We start from the raw sequence: 22,225 nt of genomic DNA on the forward strand, positions 1-22,225 counted from the left end.
ACTTTCAGCTCATTCTGCGAGTGACCGGTGGGCACTAAGCATCCACGTTCACCCCCTTTCCCAGTGTCACCCATCTGTCAGCTCACCGCCAGAATGAGACAGGTCGAGCCACAAAACAGGAAAAAGTGGTTCACCCCCTTTCCCAGTGTCGCCCATCTGTCAGCTCACCGCCAGAATGAGACAGGTCGAGCCACAAAACAGGAAAAAGTGGTTCACCCCCTTTCCCAGTGTCGCCCATCTGTCAGCTCACCACCAGAATGAGACAGGTCCAGCCACAAAACAGGAAAAAGGGACTGGGCCACACAGAGAGCATGCTCGTGACCCTAAACAAATCTAATTAACCAATTATAGTTTACCCAACTCTGGCTGTGTGATGACCTGACTTAGAAAATGGGTATTTCCAATTTCCACAGTTCTCCAATAATGGAGAGCTATCTTGTATTAATATTTATAACATAAAGTGACCTTGTGTGTTGTGTATTTGACTAAGGAGTTGCCTTGAAAACTTATGAATTCAAAGGAAAGCAAAATGAGGAAGCCCTTCTTTGGGCCTGGAGATGAACACTGGCCCCATGCAAACAGGCCTACCACCACGACACAGAAGGTCCAGGGGAAATACGGTGAGACCTCAAAGCTCTGCAGAGTCTCGTAACTCACAAGGGGAGATAAGGACTTTGTCATCTAGGCACGAAGTTGATGGGCAGCGGCAATGGCTTGGTGGGTGGAAGCAGGACCCACCCCCCAAGCAGGCAGGACGGACAGGCAGTCGTCCTGGGCACCTGCAGCCAGCAGACACCCGAGTTCGAACCCTGGCTCTTGAACAACTGAGCACGACCTTGGGAAAGCTGCCGACCTCACAAGACTGTGCGGAGCGTTAGTCGAGCTAGAAAAATGCAGCGCTCTGGTGCCTGGGGTGTCTTTTCAGAACAGGCGTCTTTTTATAACAGGCATTTTTTCAGGTCGGTATGAAGAGAGGTAAAGCAGGAAGGGAACTTGTGGAATCGGAAATGGCCGGATCTGCCAGGACTGGACCACATCACGGTCTGGCAGCTGGAGTTCTGGGATCAGAGACTGAGGCTGGGTCCTGACCCAGCCCCGGCCCCCTGGGGCACTGAGCAGGCCGCCCAGCTTCCCCTGGGCTTCAGTTCGCTCATCAGTACAATCAGAACTCTAGGGACAGCCAGGGCCTCCTTCACAGGCTGCCTGAGGATGGAGTGAGGGCGACACCTAGACCGGGCGCAGCATCTGCACCAGGAGCCCCGGCAGGGGCCAGCCCGCCCTGCGCCCACACACGCTCCCGAGAGGTGGCTCTACGTACACAGGTCGTGCGGGTCGAAGGGCCGAGGGGGGTCAGGCTCCCAGTCGTCCAGGTCTGTGTCTCCGCCGTCCTCCTCCTCCTCCTCCGAGTCTTCTGAGTCCTCCTCATCCTTGGCCTCCAGTCTGGCCATGGGGCTCTGCAGGGTCGCCAAAGGGTCCGTGCCACCCACACCCTCAAGCGAAGGTAGCACCTGGCTGTGCACCGGCAACGAGGCCTGGACGACATTTAATCGTAACGTTAGTACAGCCTGTTTGGGGTTAGCCAGGACACACGCAGAACACAAGGTTTGGGCGCAATACTCTTCTCGCCAGCTCCCTTCGAGGCCCTGCAGAAATGACTCTTATTTCCATCTATGGGCTGTAATAAGGGATCTGTTTTCCTTTTTTGCTGTTTCTGCCCAACATCTGGGCTCTGCCGGTGCCAGCGGGAGTTTCAGATCCCACGAGCCCCTGACCACATGCTGGGGACTGTCGTGCCGATCCCAGCCTTCACCTCAAGTCCCACTTCCTTGCTCTCTCAGCCTTTCCAAACCTGCATGAGGGGCCTGCCCTGTCTCCCCGGAGACTTCAAATATGAAAGTAATGAACCCTTCCAAACCCTCCTGGAACATGTGTGGTATCATCAGCCTCAGTTTGGTTTGGGGTGGGGACCCTCCTGCCTTTGCAGGGGGCCACACCATAATGCAGGTAAAGATCTGACCCACCTTCAACCACGTGGCTTTAAAATTGAACACGTGGTGCAAGACGCAGTTGGTAAAATTCAGTGGGTACCAGCTCTCCTGTCACACACTTCAGAGAGGCCGAGGTTTGTAAGTAACAAGGAAAGAGATGCCTATTTTGTTCATCACACTGAAATTAGTCTCTTGCAAATAAGACACGGTTTGGGTCATGGATTCGATTAACTTTACCAAATACACCGGAGGAAAATAATGGTACCTTAAAAGTTCTCACCTTCTAAATAAGCGGCCTCGGGATATATACCACTCAGATCCCTCTGACGCAAGCGCATTTCTCCTGCTCCGTTAGCACCATTACTCATACTCAAGCCATGCCCTCCCCCTGTTCAACAAGTAAGACACGTGTTTGGAAGTGCCTACTCCCTTTTTTCTTTGTCTTTCCTCGCGTAAAATGCTCTTCCCTCGGCAACCGTCTAAACCCCGTCCTCGTCGTTTGCTTTCTCTGGGAACAGCGTCCGCTCTCTGCTCTGACCTTCTGCAGCCCCTGGAGTCACAGAATCCCACCCAGCGACACCGTCCAGCCTGGGCTTCACGTTTCCTCACACTGCCCACCAGGCAGCCCGGATGGTTCTGGAACAGCTCAGGGATGTTCCCGTGGAGTCAAGACCTCCCCGACTTCCCTCTCGAGTTACACCAAGTAAGTGCCCCCTCTGTGCCCCATGAAGACAGTTCCTCCAGTACTTCAAGACCCAAACCCCTAATGCACTGACCCATTGCTCACGGTCCTGCTGTGTCCATTCACCCCTCAGCGGATCCCCATCAGCTTGCACCAGCGTTTACTGGAGACCGCCACGTCCTAGCGCTCCCCATTTGGAAGTGGCAGGTCACTGGGTCCTCTTGTCTGCTCAAAGAGCGCTACTGAACCCTTTTTCTCCTGCTCAGGAATTACATAGCTGATTTTTACTTAAATGGCCATGTATCTCTAGTAAATTTCATTTTATTGTCTTTTCTGTTCTTTCAGTCCGCCAAGATCTTTCAGAATCTTGGTTCTGACATGTCACACCTTAGCTGTTCCTCGTAGCTTTGTCTCCATTGCCAATTCGTGTGCATTTCCCTGGGAGCCCAGCTTGCCTCTCGAACTGTACCTCACGCAAGCAGACCACAGGCTTTGGAGTCAGACAGATTTCGATTAAGATGCTGGCAAGTTAACACACTTCTCTGAACCTTTGTTTCTTTATCTGTAAAATGGGCATGGTAATACATACCTCATAGGTTGTTGTGAGGATTAAGTGGAACAATGTGTATATGAGGCCAGTAGTAGAGTGTCTGGCATTTAGTAAGTGCTTAATATTAATAGTAATAGATTATTATTATTATCTAAGTTCTTTAAGGACCGAGGTGACAGCATGTATTTCCTTTACAACCTTAAAAGGCTGCTGGCCACATAGCAGGTATCCAATGAAGATTAGTTTGTGGAAATACATCTGGCCCTTTGGGAAATGATATTCTGCAGCTCTTCAGAGAAACATCCTTTCTCAGTGGTGCATCTAAGAACCTCTCAAACTCTGTAAAGAAACAATATTACAGAATCTGACCTGCCAAGGCAGTTAAAGGTCACTGCCCAACATGGGAAACCCTCAGGCTGAAGAAGGCAGATAAAATCAGTTACCTCAGATAGCACATGCGTGTTTTAACATGCATTCACTTAACCCAGGAGCCAGACTCTTGCATGACATTCCATCTGTAGCTCAGGGCCTTTCAGAAGTGTAGACAGGAGGACAAAATTCTGGGAGGTGCTTCTGCTTCAACTTCAATAACAACAATAAAATGCCCACTGACATGAGGAGTCAACAAGCAAAAGAATAGGGACTTCTGGCAACAGAACTGCAACTGCCACCCCCTCTGCACCCTGATCTGATCGGCTCCCACTTGCTGTCTCAGAGCGCAGCTTCGATATCACCCTTTACTCTAAGCCACTCAGAGCTTATGCCAGCCTTAGTGATGAATGTTATCACACACTGAACAAACCAAAGCATATATCCACCTCCACTCCTCATAAATTCTTTATCTCTTTGCAGAGCCAACCTGAAAGAATGGATTCAGCAATTGGGAGTTAACTCCCATGAAGCTGAGCTGTATTTTTCCCCAACAGATGCTGCTAGAAAGACTGCGGGTCAGGCAAGTTACTGCTGGCTTCTCGCCACTGCTGAGAAAGCTGACATCAAAACAGACGGACAACCTCCTCGTCCCTGGGCTGGAACTCTCCTCAAAGGCTGTGGCAAAGAAAAGGCTTGAAGCCTTCAGCATTTCCTAGAGGGACTGATGCTAAAGCACAGGTGGAACATATACCAGAATCATGCAAGTTACCGTCGAAAAGGGATGGAAAGCGGGGATAATCATTTGTAGGTAAGAACCGTGTATTTCAGATAGCATGGACCTTAACACACAGTAGGAATGCATTACAGGTTTGTTTCACTAATAATTCAAATTCAACTGACATTTACGGCGTGCCAGAGGAATCTAAATTCCTCTGAGGCCAGATCACTTTACCACCCAGCTCCTAAGTGGCAGAGAGGAAATCCACATTCTGACTCTGCCCTGCTTTTCTGCTACATCACAATGGCCCCTGTGGACTGGAGTCGATTCAAGGAGAAGGTAAACAGCGCATACGCCGTGAGTACCCGAGCGACGAGCAGCGAGGTAACACACCTGCTCCTGAGGCAACGGCCCGGCAGCAGGGCGGGGAGCCGTGGTGCCAACTTCCCTTAGAGGAAAAGATTAGTAACAAAAATAGTTTACGCCCGTTCATTTTGTCACACACGATAAAGCGTGGCGAGAGGAAAAGGAATTTGTTAAACTCGTGGTATACCTTCTCCTTCCCACTTAACATCACTCTCGGTAATTATTTCTGAAGCGACATAATGCATTTCAGTATACAATTTATTTGAGAGTGAAACATGAAACTACACTGGACAGCAGCAAACACAACAGAATGCTCCGGGTTCCTACTGAGACCAATTATGAGGGCAGCATATTTTCCTCTCAGTGTGTGGGGAGCCACACATGTTCCTTTTCAGAAACAAAGCGGAGACTGTGCTTCTAGGTCTGGAGAGTCCCTTGCCTTCCTTACGGACGAGGGAATGCGTATATGAAAAAGGTTTCAAATGGATTTTGCCACCACTACCGACAATTGAAAAAACAGGCACCTTTTTGCTAAGGATTGAAAAAAAAAGCACCCATCACCTATGTTAAACCCTCACTCTAACTTTCTATCCAGAATCTATCCAGGTCATGGAATTAACTGATAATCACTGAGGTGTTATAGCCGGAAATAAAAACCGTGCGGGTTGAAAGGAAACTGCAATAAAGACAGATGCTAAGGCAATGGCTGTACTGCCTGTTATGCCGGGTTCACAGAGCTGTCTGAGAACAACTTTTCTTTTGTACAAAACATAAACAGGCAGATTGTTTCTGGAGACTGGAGAAGAGGAAGGGCCCTCTAAGGTGCAAATAGCAACAAAACCTCTAATTAAAATGATACCTTAACATTAAAGCAACAAAATAACCACTTTCCTTATCAGATTGGCAAAATATTCAAAGAATGCAAATACCCAACGTGGCAAGGGCGTGTGGAAATGGGCGATCTCATACACTGTTGGTGGGAATGTAAACTTTTTCAGCATCTGAAAAGCAATTTAGAAAGTCCTATCAAAATGACTTTCTCATTTATAATGACAAATTTCAAACCTATATCAAATAGAGAGAATAGTATAATACATGTTGTGTACCCATCACTTGGCTTCAACAATTATCAACTCAGAGCTCACCTTCCTTCAGCTGTTCTCCCGCCCACCTTCCCCCTCACTCGATTGTTTTGAAGCAAACTTCAAACATTATATATTTTCATCTCTAAGTAGTTCAGTAGATATCTCTACAAGAAAAGGACTTTTATATTTTATTTATTATCATACCTAAAAAATAATCATTCCTTAACATCACCAAATATCCAATTATTGTTAGGATCTCCCCAATTGTCTCATAATTTTTTTTTACAGTTGGCTTGTTCAAATCAGGACCCAATCAAGGTCCACGTGCTGCATCTGACTGCTATGTCTCTGAAGTCTCCTTTAATCTGTAAGTTCCATTTCTCTTCTTTTCTTCTGCAATTTGTCTGCTTCCCGCAGTCTAGATGGTGCTAACTGCATCCTTGTGTGTCTTGTAACTTGTTCCATTTTGTTTACTGTGCTTCCTATTAGTTGGCAGTGAAATCTAGAGACTCGATCAGATTCAGGTTCAATTTTGGGGGAGGAATACCTCTTATGTGGAAAAATACAGTGCTGTATGTCAAGAGGAGGTACACAACACCAGGAACCCTATAATGAATGTTCTCTCTTTTTAGTGATATTGACAATGTTCAGGGGGTAAGTTGATCCATTCATTACAAAGTGCCTCATCAGCTTTTTTCTGATGATAGGAGATGAAAAATGGTGAGACTCTAAGCCAGTCGTCCCCCCTTTCTTTATTAGTTGGATGCCTCTATAATGAAATTTCCCTCATCAAGTGATTGTTTACCTGTGGACACTCGGGGGGAAAGGCTGGATTCTTTCCAGCCATTTACCACTTTTCCTAATAATGTGGTGGTCCCCTAGCAGCCTCAAAAAGTGACCAAAGAGTTATTTCTTTTCATATCAGTATGAACTTGTGGATTTTAAATATATTTAATGTGTTTCAATCTACTGTAGATATTTTTCCTTTTTCATGAGTCAAATTGTCCCATTTTGGCCCCTTCAAGTTAGATCTTGAGTTTCTTCCCAGGACCCCAGAAGAGAAGTTTTTACTCGCTTCCTTGCATTCTGATAAGACAAGATGTTTCAGGCACATCTTGTACATTTTCTGCCCCAGGGCTAGAATCTGTCGTTTTTCTAAGTAGCCCTGATTCCTTTTATTGGAAAACTGTAGTTAGAGACTACATCATTGCTACTGGACTGATGACTTCATCTAAACCTTTTCAGTGGCCAGAACTAGAAAACATGTTTTTTAAGAGAAAAAAAAGTCATGAGTTCATACTGATATTCTAATTCAAATTTAGGATTCTAACTTTGTATTTAAAGTGTTTGATTTTTATATTTGTATCTTTTTTCACTTTCACAAAAATCTTGGTTCTTAAATAATTTAAAATGTGACTACCTTTAGTCTCTATCATTTCTCTTTGGGGAATTTATTCTAAGGAAATAATCTGATATGACGTCTGTGAGAATGTTCTTTATAGTAGCAAAAAAGAAAGAAAGAAAGAAAGAACATACATATAAAACAATAGATGGAGAATATAAATAATAGTACATCCCCATAATAGAATACTATACAGCCAACAAAAATGATGATGTAGCTTTTCAGGATGTTATTAAAAGAAAAAAATATCATCAAGATGAAAGCTACTTTAAAAGAAAAAAATATCAAATACACTGGCTAAAATACAGTCAACTATTGAATAAACATATAAAACCCCAAACGAAATATTAGCAGACCAAATCCAAATCCAGACATATATGAAAAGGAGCAAATAGAGTTTATTACAGAATGCGAGGCTGGATTAACTTTTAAATATCAATTAATATAATCCACCCTATTAACAGTAAAGAGAAAAATCTCAACAGATTCAAAAGGAGCATTTGATAAAAATCAACATCCATGAATAATAATCAACATCAATCAATAATAAACACGCATTAAAAACTATAAATAAAGGGAGCTTTCTTAATCAATGTGTTCTTTTTATAAAAATCCTGCACTAGGGACTTCCCAGCAGTCCAGTGGTTAAGACTCTGCGCTTCCACTGCAGGCGGCGCGGATTCGATCCCTGGTCGGGGAACTGAGATCCACAAGCCAAGCCATACAGTGCAGCCAAAAAAAAGAAAAGAAAATCCTGCACTAAACATCATTCTTAATAGTAAAGTAGTGAAAGTTTTTCCTCTGCGATCAGGAAGGAAAATGAGAAATCTACAAACCTACTAGCACCTCTGTTCAGTAATGTATTGGAGATCCTAGCCAGCAGACCAAGGGGGGACAAAAGAAGAAATAAAAAATAAAAGATGTAAGTGAGCAAACATAACAAAACAGAAACAGAGTTATAGACAAAGAACAAACAGGTGGTTACCAGAGTATCGGAGGGTGGGGGAAGGAAAGAAATAGGTGAGGCAGATTAAGAGGTACAAACTTCTAGTTGCAAAATAAGTGAGTCATGGGTATGAAATGTACAGTGTGGGGAATACAGTCAGTGAGTAATACCCTTGTGTGGTGACATATCATAACTAGACATCGCGGAATGTATGAAATGTATACAAAAAAATCATTATGTTGTGTAACAGGAACTAACACAGTATTGTCGGTCAATTATACTTCAAAAACAAACATAAAAGCTTATAGAAAAAGAGATGCCCCTTGTGGTTACCAGAGGTGGTGGATGGGGGAGGGGGGATTGGATGAAGGTAGTCAAAGGGTAAAACTTCCAGTTACAAGATAAATAAGTCCTAGGGATGTAATGTACAATGCAATAGATATAATGAACACTGCTGTGTGCTATATGTGAAACTTGTTAAGAGAGTAAATGCTAAGAGTTCTCATCACCAAAAAATATTTTTTTCTATTTGTTTAATTTTGAAGATGACGGATGTTCACTAAACTTATCGTGGCGATCACTGCACGATGTAGGTAAGTCAAAACATTATGCCGCACACCTTGAACTTATAATACAGTGCTGTGTGTCAATTATATCTCAATAAAACTGGAAGGAAAAAATCCAGCTTTGGATTTTTTATGCTTATATCAGAAAGAAGGAAAAAAATCCAGTTTTGGATTTTTTTCCTTATATTGGAAAGAAGTAAAAATGTCAGTAATCATAGACAACCTGACTATTTATCAAGAAAATCAGAAATAGAACTTAGAAAATAAAATTTAAAAAAATCATACCATAATTTACAATACCATCAAAAGACACCAAATATCTAGGAATAAATCTATCGAAAAACCTCTACCCAGAAGACAATTTTCAACTTTTATTTAAAACTCAAGGATACTATGATATATAAAATAGATAACCGACAAGGACCTACTGGGACTTCCCTGGTGGTGCAGTGGTTAAGAATCCACCTGCTAATGCAGCGGACACGGGTTTGAGCCCTGGTCTGGGAAGATCCCACATGCTGCAGAGCAACTAAGCCCGTGCGCCACAACTACTGAGCCTGCGCTCTAGAGCCCACGAGCCACAACTGCTGAAGCCCATGTGCCTAGAGCCCGTGCTCTGCAGCAAAGAGAAGCCACCGCAATGAGAAGCCTGCACACCGCAACAAAGAGTAGCCCCTGCTTGCCGCAACTAGAGAAAGGCCGCACGCAGCAACGAAGACCTAACGCAGCCAAACATAAATAAATAAAATAAAATAAAGGACCTACTGTGTAGCACAGGGAGCTATACTCAATATCTTGTAATAACCTATAATGGAAGAGAATGTAATAAAAGAATACATATATTTATACATGTATGTATAACTGAATCACTGTGCTGTATACCTGAAACTAATACAACATTCTAAATCAACTATATTTCAATAAAAATTTTAAAAATAAATAAACTCGTGGATAGATCATATTTACAGATTGGAAGACTCAATATTATAAAGATGTCAGTGATTCACAAACTGATCCATAGATGCAACGAAATGCCAGTAAGTTTCCTGCAGGACTTCGGTGGAAACTTCAGGCTGATTCTAAAATGTGTATGGAAAAGCAAAGGGCCAAGAAACTCTTGAAGAAGAATAAAGTGGAGGGAGGATCACACTCCTGGATGTATTATGGTACTTTCATAAAACTGAACACGATATAGCGATAAAAATAGAAGGGAAGGAAACCGCGGGGGCACCCAACAACATGAACAACGTGACTCTCCCACGCAGAATGTTAAACCAAAGAACAAGACAAAAAGGGGAGTTCCCTGCTGGTCTAGTGGTTAGGATTTCGCGCTTTCACTGCCGTGGCCTGGGTTCAGTCCCTGATGGGGAAACTGAGATCCCACAAGCTGAGTGGCAAGGCCAAAATAAAAATTAAAAAAAAAAAAAAAAAAGACAAAAAGGAAACCATACTAAGGTATTCTGTTCATATAAAGTTCAAAACCATGGAAAACCAGTCTACAGTGTCAGCAGGCAGGAGAGTGTGACCTTTGAGGAGAAGGGAAGGAGAAGTGATTAGGAGAGAGCGTGAGGATGGCTTTTAGGAGATGGTAATGTTCTATTATTTAATCTGGGTGTTGGTTACAGAGTGTGTTCACTTCGTGGTATATCATTGCATTATTGCTTATAAGTTTTTGCACTTTTCCATATGTATGTTATAATTTAATTAAAAAGTTTAAAAAACAGTAAGGAAATATGGGGGACATAAAGCAAATTACACAAATAACGTGGAAAAGAATAGATATAAAAATGAGCACAGAGAGGATGTTAGATATAGAAAGCAGAATCAATATACTCACACTGATATTCCTGGAAAAGTGAACATATCAAATGAAACTGAATAGATCTTCAAAAACCTAATAGATGAAAATGTTCCCGAAACAGAGTCTTAACCCATACATGAAAAGGACACACCCTGTCCTAGGGAATTCTGATTCAAATGCTGGTGAAGTCATTAGACTTCAAAGAAAAACTTCAAGGATAAAGAAACACTCAAACAGCCATTAAGATAGAAAAGGAATGAGGAAAATAATCAAAATTAGACTCAAGATTTGTATAAATTAAATGCCAGGAGATAATGGAGCAAAATTCTAAGTAGCTGTGGTTACTGAACAGAACATAAATACATTAGTTACAATAATAATGCAACTAACACCAAACACTGGGGGAGGAGAGGAGGGGGAGGAAGTGTCAGTGTGCTGATGTCAGGTCATCGCAGCAAGAGCTGAGGACACAGGGGACCGGAGCCCAAGGCCGGTTAGGAAACCGTGAGGACTCCAACGTCTTTCCGGTTCATCTCCATTTGCTTTCCTTCTATTACACTCAAGTAAATTTAAGTTTAAAGCATTTAGATTAATAATAGCATTTAGGGCACAATTTTCCCCTGCTTGTTTATCTTTGTCTGTTTTATGTCTGGGAGGAAGTCTAGAATAATAGTTACCAATTGTAAATTAATGAGGATGTTCCTGGACAGAATTTGTTTGTTTGGGTTTTTTAATGTACTTCTCTTTTATTTTGTATTGCTTCAACTTTTTATGAAAAAAAAATCATTACTCCAAATATTAGTGAATGAATTAATCATCTATGAAACACAAAGGCATTTCATTTTATTTTTTTCCTTCCAAGTTGTAAAAATGAATTAAATCTATCCATTGCTTGCTTGGTGGAATCAATAAATATTCACAGAAATAGACATGATTTGTTTTATCAAGAGTAAACTTAATTAGTACAAAATTACTAAAATAAAATAGTAACTCTGCAACAGAACATTTGTGTCTCCCCAAAGTTTATACATATGTCGAAACCTAATCCCCATTGTGACGGTGTTAGGAGGTGGGGCCTCTGAGAGGTGATTAGGTCATGAGGGTAGAGCCCCCATGAATGGGATTAGTGCCCTTATACAAGACTCCAGAGAGCAGCCTCACCCCTTCTGCCATGTGAGGGCACAGCCATCTGTGAACAGGAAGAGGGCTCTCACCAGACAACAAATCTATTGGCACTTTGGTCTTGGACTTCCCAGCCTCCAGAACTGTGAGAAATAAGTTTCTGTTGTTTGTAAGCCACCCCGTGTATGGCATTCTGTTATAGCGGCCCAGATGAACTAAGACAAGTTCTCATTCAAGATGGCAGACCCACAAAATTGTAGGTCACTACCAGTCAGGAATAAATTCAACCATAACTGCTATGATGAAGACTCCTAATTCTCGCTAGATTTCATAAATAATATCAACACAATTACTGTTCATTTTCCAAATTTTAAAATGCAAGTTTCCAAATCACCTACTAAAAAATTTTAAAAGCAGAAAGTGCTTACTAATGAGAATTTACTTGATAATTACTCATGACACTCAGTGGTATAGCTAAATAACAGTCATACTAGCCAACATGAAAATAAAACTATTTGGATTCACATTCCCTTGAGGGTAAGACTGACAATATCTAGTTTCTGCACCTTCCTTATCACTTTTGCAACCTGGAGGAAAATAACGAAGAAGTCCCTCAAAGTCAAGTAGGATATATTAGAAATATAGATAAAAGGAAAGAAATGTTTTAAAAGAAAACCAAGAAGAATCTCAATTCTCTGAAAGTAGAATGAGGAAGGTTGCCACTAAATATATATGTAATTTAAGCAGGAATTTTTCCCTAATATTTAAAAATAGATTGTCATACTAAGTAAGTCAGAAAGAGAAAGACAAATATCATATGATATCACTTGTATGTGGAATCTAAAATATGATACAAATGAATTTATTTACAAAACAGAAACAGATACACAAACATAGACAACAAACTTATGGTTACCAAAGGGGAAAGGCGGGGGAGAGATAAATTTGAAGTTTGGGATTAGCAGATACAAACTACTATATATAAAATAGATAAACAACAAGGTCCTACTGTATAGCACGAGGAACTATATTCAATATCCTGTAATAAACCATAATGGAAAAGAATATGAAAAAAGAATATATATATTATATATATATATAACTGAATCACTTTGCTGTACACTAGAAACTAACACAACATTGTATATCAACTATAATTCAATAATGTAAAAAAAATACCAAGTACTAAAATGTTTCCCAATTTCCATGGACACTTTTGAAACTCAGGATTACTCTTTGGAACTTGAACCAATACCCAGTTGATATGCTTATTTTAATTTAATGCTTGAATTCCCCTGACAAATCATTTTTTTATTACCACGCTATTGCAATGTATACTGGTTGGAGTGTGTTAGTGTCATGTCCTGCTTTGTTTTCATTAACGGACATTGAGAATATTCTAAACGCATGAGAAATAGACATCCAGAGAATGCACAGTACAGAGGGTTGGGGGCATTCCAGGGAAGGGTAACTTCAGTATTACCCACAATCAACAAAAAGGCAAAAAAGCAACTCATTACCTGCTGAGCTGTAGCATCCTGTTGGACATAAGCTACCTGGCCTGGGTCTGTAAACAGCGTCTAAACAAACAACAACAAAAACTTATCAATAGATCGTTAGACAGCTCATCTACACAGGAAAAATTATACTACTGCTAAGCACCAATTCTTGAGACAGTTAACTACCAAATAGCTAGTAATAATCTTTCGTTAACAAAGAAGATAAAGATAGTACTCTTACATTTTGCTAAAGCCTTTCATCCAGATGGCTCCAAAGAGATCGTGAAAGCTAACCATCTCTATTGGCTAACATACTTCATACTTCAGGAGTTTACTCTAAAGCAAAGTCTCTCCTGAGACTGAATGTCACACTTGATTAAAACGGCATGCCATGAACAGGGGGGCATGCATTCAACACGTAACACTCTATCACAGGAGTAGCCTTGCAATTAAATGAAAATAGTTGGAGATATACCGGCAAACAGAAGAGTACTGTATTCCCAAGGATTACAACTCTTTCAAATATAAATGCACACTCATTACCACAAGAGAAGTAGAAGGAAAATAAATTGAGTTTAATGTTGCACAGATTCTGTTTTGGATAAAAGCCAGTAACATCATAATTTTAAAAGTTCTGATTATAAACACATAATTTGGGCCGTGGTGCAGCAAAGATAAGTGGAGAAGGAAAATCTTCAAAATGATTTTAGCCAGGGTACCACAGAAAATCTCCAGTCCAGAGTATTCTTTCTAGAGACTTTAATTTGCGCGAGGCTTTAGCAAACCTATGGGCATAAGAACTAAGGTTAAGTGTTGATTCCAGAGAACCGTAAAAGAGAATTTCAGCCAGTGTCAGATTTCTTGTATTTGACAATAAAAAAAATTATCATAATTCAGACATTTAGTAACACAGTAATGAACCAAAAGTTGGTCACAGGACATTCTTCACATAATCTACATGCACTTATTTTAATACAGCTAGGGGACTAAAACTAAGAAAGGACATTCCAAAAGTACCATCTGACTATTAGGCACGTTCATCTTTATGTAGATTTGAAAGGTATTTATTAGGTGGGTCCCATGTCTTCTTGGGAGTGATTTGAGTCTCTTGATTAAATATTGCATGAGGGCAAATTTTTATTACCAGGATCCTACTATAAACCATGGAACTGATTTCTCTTTTAATGTGTTTAAAAGTGCTTTGTACACTGTAAAGTGCTGACAATACAAACTAACATTTTTTTTTAATATTTATTTATTTTGGCTGCGCCAGGTCTTAGTTGTGGCACACAGGATCTTTTTAGTTGCAGCATGCAGACTCTTAGTTGCAGCATGCGTGCGGGATCTAGTTCCCTGACCAGGGATCAAACCTGGGCCCCCTGCATTGAGAGCGTGGAGTCTTACCCACTGGACCACGAGGGAAGTCCCATACAAACTAACATTTATATATTGGGGAATATTCGTGTCATGCATTTGGAAACTAAAATTCAGAGTCACTGGCAAAAAAATGAAAGTAGCTGTAATCGTACAGTTTTTACCTGTGCTTCTATTACAGGTCTACACATCAGTAAGTTATTAGTAAATAGCAGTTAATAAGCTAGTAGGATCCCTCGTTTAACTGAAAAACTCTGCATGTTTTCACTGATCTGTCTTGATTAAGTTACCATGTTTGGCCTGGTTGTTGATACCTTAGGAAAAGTAAAAGCTGATAATCTTGTTAATAAAATCAATCAGGAACTTCGTTAGTGGCACAATGGTTAAGAATCCACCTGCCAATGCAGGGGACACAGGTTCGACCCCTGGTCCAGGAAGATCCCACATGCCGCAGAGCAACTAAGCCCGTGCACCACAACTACTGAGCCTTCGCTCTAGAGCCCGTGAGCCACAACTACTGAAGCCCAAGCACCTAGAGCCCATGCTCCACAACAAGAGAAGCCACTGCAATGAGAAGCCCACGCACCACAACACAGAGTAGCCCTTGCTGGCTTCAACTAGAGAAAGCCCGGGCTTAGCAATGAAGACCCAACACAGCCAAAAATAAATAAATTTATAATTTAAAAAAAATCAATATCGGGCTTCCCTGGTGGCGCAGTGGTTGAGAATCCACCTGCCGATGCAGGGGACACGGGTTCGTGCCCCGGTCCGGGAAGATCCCACATGCCGCGGAGCGGCTGGGCCCATGAGCCATGGCCTCTGAGCCTGCGCATCTGGAGCCTGTGCTCCGCAATGGGAGAGGCCACAAGAGTGAGAGGCCTGCATAATGCAAAAAAAAAAAAAAAAAATCAATATCAATAGTCAGTTGGGGAAAGAACTCATTCGAGGTTAGTGCTCTAACTCCTTATTACATTTAATTTAAATAAATAAACCATATCTTCCTCTGCCCAGTTGGTTATAAGCTCCTTGAGAGCATAAATCTTATATGAATATTTCCTGTATCACCAGCAAATAGCACAGTGACTGGCAGAGAGTAAACCTAAGTAATTGGTGAATTAACTGATTAACAAACAAACTATAAACCACAGTCCTTCACATGCCTGCGCAGCTTCCACGGGATGGATGTAGACCAGCGTGTGCTCCGGACCATCCACTGACGCGTAAGAGGCACCATCTGCCGTGTACACCACCTGCTGTGGTGGACGGACCTGGTCATCGGTGTAGACAATCTGGGCCACAGTTCCAGCGTCTGGAACAAAATGCACCTGGGGCAAAAAAAAAAAAAAAAAAAAAAATAACCGGCAAGTATGTAGCAACCACCCTTGTGGAACAAAACCTGTCTCACAAAGACGCAGGACTGACCGAGAACATTACACACTTGCATTTCTAAAAGATCCCCACTGAAAGGAGAACTCAACTGATACGCCTTCATCTATGCTGAGTTAGCGACTTGGCAACAGGATCCAAGGACCTTGTCACTGACTTATTGCTCAATATTAGGCAACCGATTTAAAGTTCCCTTTGCCTCAAATGTCCAATGCAGGTATCTCTTTCGGGGAGTACTGACAGGGTGCTTCACTGACCCTGGAAATGTGACAGAAGATGCATGGTTGACAACATTACCGAACTACAAAATACAAATTATTTGTAATGTGAAAAAAAATGTCAAGATTCAAAAACCAGTTGCTTTCAACACATCATAAGAATTCTACCTTATAACTAACAGTGCCTTTTGGCAAACACATTAAAACAAGGTCACTTTCTTTCCTACAAATTCTTTCATACTCCAAGGTCGGTCTGGAGGCGAGTTGGTAAACGTTTGCTGACTCGGTGAATGTAACAGAACTCTCCCTTGCCAACTAGGTAACAATACAAAAAATTCTAAGTGAGTACTTTTAAGGGGTTTTGGACAACTATTTCAGTTGTCACCAGGGGAAATAATTTTCTATCTACCAAGAACTAAAGCAGAAACTGGATTCTGTAAAGTGCTTTCGAGTAGTCAGCTTTGGAGGTTCTTGAAGGCTGGCATACAGCCTAGTATCTGATATTGAAGGTACAAAGCAGATGGTCAAAGAACACATTTGGGAGAGAAATAGTTTATGTGCTGATATTGAGGTTAGACCCTCTTAGGTCGGATTCCTTCCTCTTACCCTGTCTTGGCTTTAGACCTAACTTTTTTATTTCAGTTTTTTTCCAGTGGAGAATAGTAGATCCCGAAGATGACATAAGCTAATTCAATCCCCAGAAAGAAAAATGGAGACCCAGTGAAGTCAAGCACCACATAAGTAAAACAAACCTCCACTTCTATACTAAGCGCTTAGTCCAGCTTCTACATAAATCTGCTTTGCCCATGAAGATACAGTTTGCATCCATACGAGAATTAGGCTTCTAAGATATTTGCGCAGTCTTAAGTGCTGCAAAATAATTTTGTGAGTTTAGATTTGCTCATTGACATCAAAATCTTGAACTAGTTTCAATGCTTAAAAAAGAAAAAATAAAATTTCCTTAAGAGTTATCCAAACTCTTCAACTTGGTCTTCAACACCCAGTACTGGGCTAAATCAGAATTCCTGGTTGGGAGAAGGAACAGTGGGAGGAGGGGGGCAATAAAGGGTGCTGAGCTCTGCCATCTACCATCTGGTTACCCACAAATGTGGACCCTATTTATTAATGAACTACATTTTTGTTTATAAACAAAATACACCAAAATATATAGCTACATGAAAGTAGCTTTCCAAATAGTTTCCATGACAACCAAAACAGCATTCTCAATTATTCTGCTGGAAGCATCTCTGGAACTGTTTTGCTCAGTATTCAAACTCAGACTTTCAAATCATACCAGGTGATCAATTTTATGTATTGTAAATTTGTTATATTGCTTAAATTAAATAAGATGTGTATATTTAAAGGTTTCAATGTTAATTTTCTGATTTGGGTAATAATACTATGGTTATATAATTTGATGAAAATTAAATTAAAATTACATATATATTATAATGCTTTAAAATGAAGTGTTATACTTTGGTCACATGTAAACACGGCTCCCTATGAGTGCTGACTCTTCTCAAAATTCAAATGCATACCAAAAATGCAGAGGTTCGCCTTTGCTAAGAATAGTCCAAAGAACGTGTAGCTGGTTAGGGTAGCAATTTGAAAGGCAGAGATCACTGGTTACAGCAGCATCTGAATAAGCGACTAACCTCCAGAGCTGTGGATTCAATGGGACAACTTTCAGTTAGAGGTTTACATCCTGAATTTGAGAAGAAAAGGAAAAGCCCCTCACTCTACAGGCATACCTTTGTACTTCATTACACATGAAGAAACAAAATCCTTTCCAGGGTAACATAAAGAAAACCTCCAGTTTGAAGCTTTCAGCACCAATACCATGTAATAAAACGGAGCAGTGAAGTGGATTATGACAATAAAACAGGGGAAAGGCAGAGAAGCCATGAGTGGTATGTAGCTCCGCAAAATCACAGCACCCCACGTTGCTGGAGCGTCCAAGGTGCTGAAACGCTGCCCGTTCCTTCTGCACCACCTCTGCAAGTCAGCTTCCTCCCAACCACTCATCACTGCATAGGAGCTTCTATTTCTCTAGCTGTCAGCAAACTGTACCAACTAAAAAACTGCTGTCAATGCCCAGCTGGAAGACCACTCTTCACCTGTGCGGCATTCTCCTCATGCTCTGCAGCCGGAGGCCACACGTGTGAGCTTTCATCTTTGGAATCCATCCTTTCTTTGCTGGACAGCGTCCTGGGCACCTAGAGCAGCTCGGGGTGAAGGACAGTCATCTGCCTACCACGTGAGTGTTCATCAAGGACAAAAAGGCCTCTCTGCAACGTGCCTGAAAAAAGAGAGAAAAGGACCCAAGACTTTAACTAAATGAATGCATTTTAAAAAATTACAGTTTCAACCACAAAAAGGGGGGGGAAGCTTTGTGAAAGATTACACACCTGGGCAAAAAGGTAAAAATGAAGAAATTATTTGGAATAATGATGCAATGTATTGCATACTTGCTCTGCTCTGGGCACAGTTAGGTGGATGGAACCTTCATCACAAATGCTGACGGCAGTCCTCTTAGCTCTCCTGAGAAGGATGAGGCCCCCAGATGCTAAATGCAGGGAAGTGCTGGGTTCACACCAAGACTCGCTGCTGCTCGGCCAGCTCGTCCCTCCCTTGCACACTTGTTTAAAATATTTTATTTATTTATTTATTTAGGTTGTGTCAGATCTCAGTTGCAGGCACACGGGATCTTCACTGAGCCATGCAGGATCTTTTCGTTGTGGCACACAGGCTCTTTCTTGCGGCACTCGGGCTTCTCTCTAGCTGTGGAGTGCGGGTTTTCTCTTCTCTAGTTGTGGTGCGTGGGCTCTGTAGTTTGCGGCACTCAGGCTCTCTTGTTGAGGCGCGAGAGCTCAGTAGTTGTGGCGTGCAGGCCTAGTTGCCCCAAGGCATGAGGGATCTTAGTTCCCCAACCAGGGATCGAACCCAAGTCCCCTGCTTTGGAAGCCGATTCTTTCCCACTGGACCACCAGGGAAGTCCCTGCACACTTGTTTAGACACTGACTTCCTATACCACCAACTCAAAATGAACAGCAGAATAATAAAAGTCACAAAACGAGGAAAAACTGGCAGGCAGAGGGAGCTGAATTTTCTGGGCCACAATTTGGTGAATACAAATATAAACTCTGTTTCCCATTCGGTCCATACAGGGGTGATGAGTGAGCAATCAAACATCAACTAAACATCGATGCGCACAAAATTTACACCTTGAAACATTATTATTTTCCAAAATAGATGTTTTAATCAATCTTCCCTTCTGATGATGATAAAACACTGACATTTTAAAGGTCACATGAGATCTGCTGTTTATCAGGGCAGCCAGGCCTGATACACCTCCTCCCACTAGCCCATTAAATAGCAGGACAGGAAAGGCCAAACTGCTCAGAACACCATTCAACTAAAGGTCAGAAAGACCACTGCCCAGGGATTGCGCTGGTGGTCCCGTGGTTAAGGCTCTGCCTTTCAATGCAGGGGGTGTGTGTTTGATCCCTGGTCAGGGAACTAAGATCCCCGGTGCCTCGGGGTGTGGCCAAAAAATTTTAAAAATAAATAAATTGCACATCTCTGTAAAAAAAAAAAAAGACCACTACCCAGAACCCAGCCAGAATTTTCTCCATTGTTAATGGAAATAAGCTGAGAAACGTTCTTAGGCTACACATGCTCCAACCTCTGAACCAGAATAAGGCCTATAGAAGAAAAAAAGAAACTAGAACACCCAATGTCAGGGCCTAAGTCTAGGATACAGGAAAGCCATGTCCAAACAGCCTGAGAGCCTCTTTGGAGCCACTGAGGAACCTGCTCCTGCTTGGCTGCAATGCTACCATCCTTACCCCCGCCCGAAGGCACCCCACCACACACACGCTCGCCCTGCACACACCGGAGGGTCCTGGAAAAGATGCCCGTGTCGCCAACAGGTGACTATATAAGCAAAGGGGCTGGGGGCACACTCTCTGGAGAAATGGAAATGTTCTCTATCCTGCATCTAGACTGGGGGGTGGTTACGTGGGGAATTCATGTGTCAAAAGTCATCAACCTATTCAATTAAAATATGTGCATTTCATCATGTGTAAATTATACCCTATAAAGTTGTCTTTAAAAAAAAAAAAGCATGCCTTCCTTATATAATGGTACTATCTAAGCATAGTACAAAGGTGGTCAGAGTGAGTTGCACAGTATGTGAATTATACCTCAACAAAACTTATATTTTTTAAAAAAGGAATAAAAATATTAAGAAACTTAGGAATAAATGTCACCAACAATATAAAGATCTATAGGAAGAAAATCACAAAATTGTACAAAAGGACATAAAAGGCTCAGTATTACAAAATCATAAAATGTTCCACATCAGAAGTGTTTTTAAAATTTTTTTTATTTTTTAATAATTTCAGACAGAAAAGCAGCATAAATAGTACAGAGAATTCCTGTACTTCTTCACTCAGGTTCCCCAAATGGTAACATTTTACCATGCTTACGTTATTATTCTCTCTCCTTCTCTCTCCCTCTCTCTCTTTTGTTTTTTTAACTTGAACTATTTGAGAGTAAATTGCAGACACAAAGCCCCTTTACTACTAAATTCTTAAGTGTCTGTTTCCTAAAAACAGGACATTTTCTCACGTAACCACAGTACTATCACAATCAGGACGTGAACATGAAAACAGTACTATTACCTAATTTACAGACCACATTCAACTTCTGCCAATTGTCTGATTACCGTCCTTTGCAGAGAAGGAAACCCCTTTTTTCTGGCCCAGGATCCAATCTGGCATTGCACACGGTGCGTCCCGCGGACACGTCCCGTCTGTCCCCTCTGATTGGGAACAGTCCCCAGTCTTTCCTAGTTCTCCACGACCTTGACATTTTGGAAATGCAGAGGCCATTTGTTTTTCAGAAGGTCCCTCAATTTGAGTTTGTCTGATGTCTCTTCATGGTTAGATTCAGGACATGTATTTCAACAGGAATTAATACCACAGAAGAGATGTTATGCTTTTCCCATACAGGAATTTGAGATTTTTTTTTTTCAACTTAGTTTGTCAATTGTACAATCACTCAAGTGCACAAGGGGACGCAGGGAGGAGCCAGGCAGGCTCACCCCTCACGCTCTGGAAACACACCAGCCCAGGGTGCCTTTCTTATTTGTTTTCATTTCTAGAAAGGTGCTTATTATTTCTCTCTACCTGGAATCCCTTATCCATTCTTCAGAATCAACCCATACCATCAATTTGTTATCTATTCTTCCAAAGATATTTTATGCATATACAAGCAAAATTTAAACATTCCATGCCTCTGCAACCACACACAGCAGCATGCTATTGATTCTATACAAAGCAGCATCTCTTTTAAACCTTATTTATTCCGTATAATATCATACCCTTTACGTTGTTCCATATCCATATAGCATTTCCTCATTCGTTATTAAAGCTGCATCATTTCATTATATGAATATATCATAATGTATTTAATCTTGTGTTGATAAACAGGTTGTTTTTAATCTTTTGTGATGAATGCGTTTGGACATACAATGTGCTATACCTTGAATTCTTTTGAAGTCTCTGAGGGATAATTTGGAGTCAGTTACAGTGGCTGTATGACGGTAAAGTAACTATCAGTTTCTGAACTCCAGCACTGGGGCTGTCCTCTCCCTGTGCCTAGCGTGCGAGGGCCCAGGGGACACATCTGTGCAGAGGCAGAAGGCAGTACAAGAGGCAGAGTGGCTACGAGCTTGGGCTCTGGACCTGGATTTCGGTAGCAATTCTGTGACTTAACTGACCTCAGGCAGAGCAAGGACAGTCTCTAAATCCCTCTCCTTCCCTGTAAAATCGGGATCATAAGGTTACTGACAGAACATGAAATAATGCACATAAAACGCTTAGCACAACGCCTGCTCCATGATAAACACTCACACACGAGATTTTTAAAAAAGGTTCGATCATATTGCATTTTTCTGTCTAAATGTCTGCCTCCCCGTCTCAACTCGAAGTTCCTTCAGGTCAAGGAATATGAGTAACTCTAGATCTGTCGTGTGGCATGTCCTTGATCATTTGTACAGATCGGTCGTGGTGGGAAGAGAGAAGACACCTGATCCCAAAGGGGGTGTCCAGGGATGACTTCTCAGAGAAGGTGAATCTTCAAGGA

General features: G+C 41.6%; 1 protein-coding gene across 2 annotated transcripts in view; it reads right to left on the reverse strand.

Annotated features, from left to right (window-relative positions):
• Positions 1-22,225, reverse strand: part of PRDM10 (PR/SET domain 10) — an 87,680-nt gene that overhangs the window by 39,126 nt on the left and 26,329 nt on the right. For both annotated transcript variants that reach the window (XM_079930638.1, XM_079930637.1), the window contains exons 2-5: positions 18,193-18,374; positions 15,632-15,796; positions 13,119-13,178; positions 1,319-1,532 (exon numbers count right to left, since the gene is read on the reverse strand). In XM_079930638.1, the coding sequence (XP_079786764.1) occupies positions 1,319-1,532; positions 13,119-13,178; positions 15,632-15,796; positions 18,193-18,261 (508 nt within the window). In that variant the 5' untranslated portion in view covers positions 18,262-18,374. The remainder of the gene's footprint in view (positions 1-1,318; positions 1,533-13,118; positions 13,179-15,631; positions 15,797-18,192; positions 18,375-22,225) is intronic.

The sequence above is a fragment of the Stenella coeruleoalba genome (genome assembly GCF_951394435.1).
Source record: "Stenella coeruleoalba genome assembly, chromosome: 8".
In the NCBI taxonomy this organism is placed as follows: Eukaryota; Metazoa; Chordata; class Mammalia; order Artiodactyla; family Delphinidae; genus Stenella; species Stenella coeruleoalba.